This window comes from Triticum dicoccoides, chromosome 2B (genome assembly GCF_002162155.2).
Source record: "Triticum dicoccoides isolate Atlit2015 ecotype Zavitan chromosome 2B, WEW_v2.0, whole genome shotgun sequence".
Lineage (NCBI taxonomy): Eukaryota > Viridiplantae > Streptophyta > Magnoliopsida > Poales > Poaceae > Triticum > Triticum dicoccoides.
In genome coordinates, this window is record NC_041383.1 from 232580763 (window position 1) to 232584212 (window position 3450).

Here is a 3450-nt window from a genome sequence, read left to right on the forward strand (position 1 = left end):
AAAGTTTTGGTAGAGGCCACCATTTCCTGGTACAGCAATAGTTGCTTATAACTCCCTCTGTAACTTAATATAAGACGTTTTTTGACACTGTCATAGACTATCAAAACGTCTTATAAAAGGTTACGTAGGCAGTATTATGTAATGCATAAAGTAGTGTGCTCCAGGACAAAATCAAATATTTCCTTATAATGTTATAAAAAGGCACATGAAGGCATGTTTTTCAGTTAAACCATGTAGACATGTTTGCTTGATGTTTCTTCAATAATATTCTTTACAGAAAGTTCCTTTTACTTTAGTACATGGCAATGGCAGTTAGGATAAAGCAGGTTTTACATTCGAGTCCAGAAATATGTGTCCATAAACTATTAACCAAGCACAGCAGACTTGAAACAAATGTTTCAATCAAACAAAGCATTTCTTGAGCATCTCCCAAAAGGTCATGCAGAGCATTTCACTAATTGATGAAACACCAAGCGGTGACACAAGAACTCTACTTCAGCAACAAAGCGAGCAGAAGCACTGCTTCAAGATGGCAGGCGTTGATACTCTATTGCACAGAACTGGAGAAAGAAAGGGTCTTCCCTGCTGCCCAGTCAAGGGACATTGACAAGAATAATTTGGTTTCAGTAGGCTGCCAGATCACAACAAGTAAAACCCAGGCAAGGTCTCCCCGCCCAAACTACTAATCCCAGGATCTACTTCAGGAAACCGCGTCTACAGATAAGGAACGATTCTTGCGTTCCATAATCCACAGAAGAATACTTAGACAGGCCCAAGCTCTAAACGCAATTGACCCAATTTTCACGCCAATCCATAGTCAAATCCGGTCAACGAACACAAGAGCGAATCAGAGGGACATGGGAGGCGGAAACGTACGAAGTCGCATCGGTCGCAGGTGAAGGGGAGGAAATCGATCTGGTGGCAGTCGCCGACGCTGCAGTGCCGCCCCAGGTCAGGGAACTCCGGCGTGCCCATGGCCCGCCGGAACCGCGCGCGCTTCGGGGGATCCGGGCAAACTCGACGACGCGCGCCCCGTCCGCTCCGACGGCTGCCACCGGCAGGGAAGAGGGGGAGAAGGTCGCTCGCACGCACGCGGAAGGGGCACGAAATCGATTACAAAACGTTTTGACGGTGTGTTTTCGGGCAGGCCCTCGGACTTGTCTGCAGTTTATGCCAGGTACTCGTATGACCGCGGGCCCGTGTTCATAGTTGGCACGCGCTTTGTTTGTGGGGTAAGGTGGAGTCGGTGGTGAGAGGGTAACGGGAAAAGTGTCACCGTACGGTGACTGTAGTCAATCCCCCACCCTAGGAGCATCTCCAACGGGCGCGCTAGAAGACGCGCTCACGCAGTAAAAGTGCTTTTTAGCGCGCGCCGACCGGTTTCGCGCGCTCCAGCGGTGGCGGGAAACAAACGTGCGCGGGAAACGATTGCGCGCGCACGGGAAAATGGCGGCAACTCGCGTGCAAGATTTGGCGCGCCGCTTCGCGCGCGCCTATTAAAACTGCAGCGCCATCTGCCGCTCTCTCTCGCTCTCTTCACTGCTTTCCCTCCTCGCCGCCAAGCCGCCACCACCGCGTCACCATGCCGCCTCGCCGCCGGGGAGGTTCAGGCTACCGCGGCGTCCGCGTGCGCCCGTCCGGCACCTACTCCGCCTCAATTCAGTCGGGCGGCGGCGTGCGCCTCGGCCTCGAAACCTTTGACACCGCCCAGGATGGCGCGCGCATACGACGCTGCGGCGTGGCGCCTCCGCCGGTCACGTTGGGACATGAACTTCACCGACGTGTCGACGCGGGAGCGGGCACAGGAGTTGGTGCCTTTCCCGCGGCTTACCACTGACGAGGATCGTCGTAAACACCGGAGGCGGGAGCGCCGTCTTAGCCTGGCCGAGATGGACGAGTAAGCCATGGCGGTGTGGAGGCAACGCTTCCCGCAAGACATCATCAACGAAGAACAGTTCTTCGCCGAGAGGAGGGCGGAGAGGGAGGAGAGGAGGAAGGCGCGAGCCGCCTATCGCGAGGACAAGCGAACGCGGAAGGCGGTCGCTAAATACAACATGGCGCTAGGAGATGCGTCGTCCTGGGACTCCCGCGACGAGCGGTTCCTTGACGCCTACGCTCAGACGTCGGAGGAGGACATCACCGAGGCAGAGTCTGAGTCGGAGAACGAGTAGTAGTAGAACTATATATCGTTGGAGAAGCCAATTTTATTTTGTATCATAGAAGCAGGCTATGTGGACGTAGTAGAACTATATATCGTTGGAGAAGCCTGGATATACGCATTTATATCATGAAGCAGACTATGTGCGCTGCATTTTTTGCGCGCTGCTGGAGCGGCGCGCACGCGCTGCATTTTAGCACGGCTGTTGGAGCCAGCGTTGCGGGCCGCGCAAAACCAGGCGAAGCGCGCGCGGCAAAGTAGTTTTTAGCGCGCGGCGCGTTGCGCGCTTGTTGGAGATGCTCTAAGGCCCTTCCCAGTGCTCCATGGTGTACAGGTGCTAAGGGTGCCACGTAGGCAGAAAAATGATGTGGCAAAGCAATTAAAGAGGAGAGAGAGTATTATGGTGATCCCAATAAGAACCAATGCTAAGCATGTGGACCTAGGCAAAAAGACTACCAACCAATACATGAAGGAGTTTTATTAGTAATAAACAATTAAATAGAGGAGGCTTAGCTACAAAAACTAAGCACCGATGCATTGAGGACATTAGTTGCTAAGCATTTTAATGCATTTAGCACCCCACTTTAACACCAATGCATTGGGAGAGGTCTAACCGACTGATCATGTGCTTGCATCGGTCGTCCAGCCGGCCGTTGGATCGCGCACGATCAAACGGGTGACTTGAAGGCAAGAGGGGCAAGTCACACTAAGCTTCTCGAAAGCTTATCGAGTTATCGTCTCATTCGTTTCTATCCAGTAGTGTGATGTGGTGGTCGTCGTCTCGCCTCGTTCCCTCTCTCTCGGCACCGAAGCTCGTGCCCTAATGCCATCCCAATACAATCATGCTGAAATATTATCACAAGCTGATGCAACACCGCGTGCTACACATGCCTTGCTGGATCACAACCCGACACTGTGTGCGAGGACGGCCGCTGCTGCTGCTGCTAGCCAGAGCCCTACATTGCACGACCAGCGTCGCTGCTGCAAGGCATCATCCTACCCGCTGCGGGCTAATGAGGGACACCATTGCAAGGGGCCCAACGCTGTGGGGGCCTTCAAATCGGTGCAGGAATAGTTTTCCGGCAACAGTAATGTTGTTGCAAGGATGCTACAAGGCTTGGGTCCGCCGCTCGTCATGGTGCTGCGAGGGCTCTCTCGGTTGCAACATGGGAGATGTTGTGACTATAAAATGGGGGTGTTGTGATGGTTGGAACCTTGGCTATGATGGCGACATGGAAGATGTTGCGACTGAAAAGGGGGATGTTGCAATGGCTGTAACCTTGGTGAACCGG

At 53.3% G+C, this 3450-nt stretch overlaps 1 protein-coding gene across 1 annotated transcript in view; it reads right to left on the reverse strand.

Moving 5' to 3' along the window:
* LOC119363264 (zinc finger AN1 and C2H2 domain-containing stress-associated protein 16-like) overlaps nt 1–1129 on the reverse strand; it is a 2922-nt gene extending 1793 nt beyond the window's left edge. The window contains exon 1 of the mRNA XM_037628579.1: nt 877–1129. Coding sequence (XP_037484476.1) covers nt 877–975 — 99 coding nt within the window. The 5' untranslated portion in view covers nt 976–1129. The remainder of the gene's footprint in view (nt 1–876) is intronic.
* Nucleotides 1130–3450: the final 2321 nt, after the last annotated feature.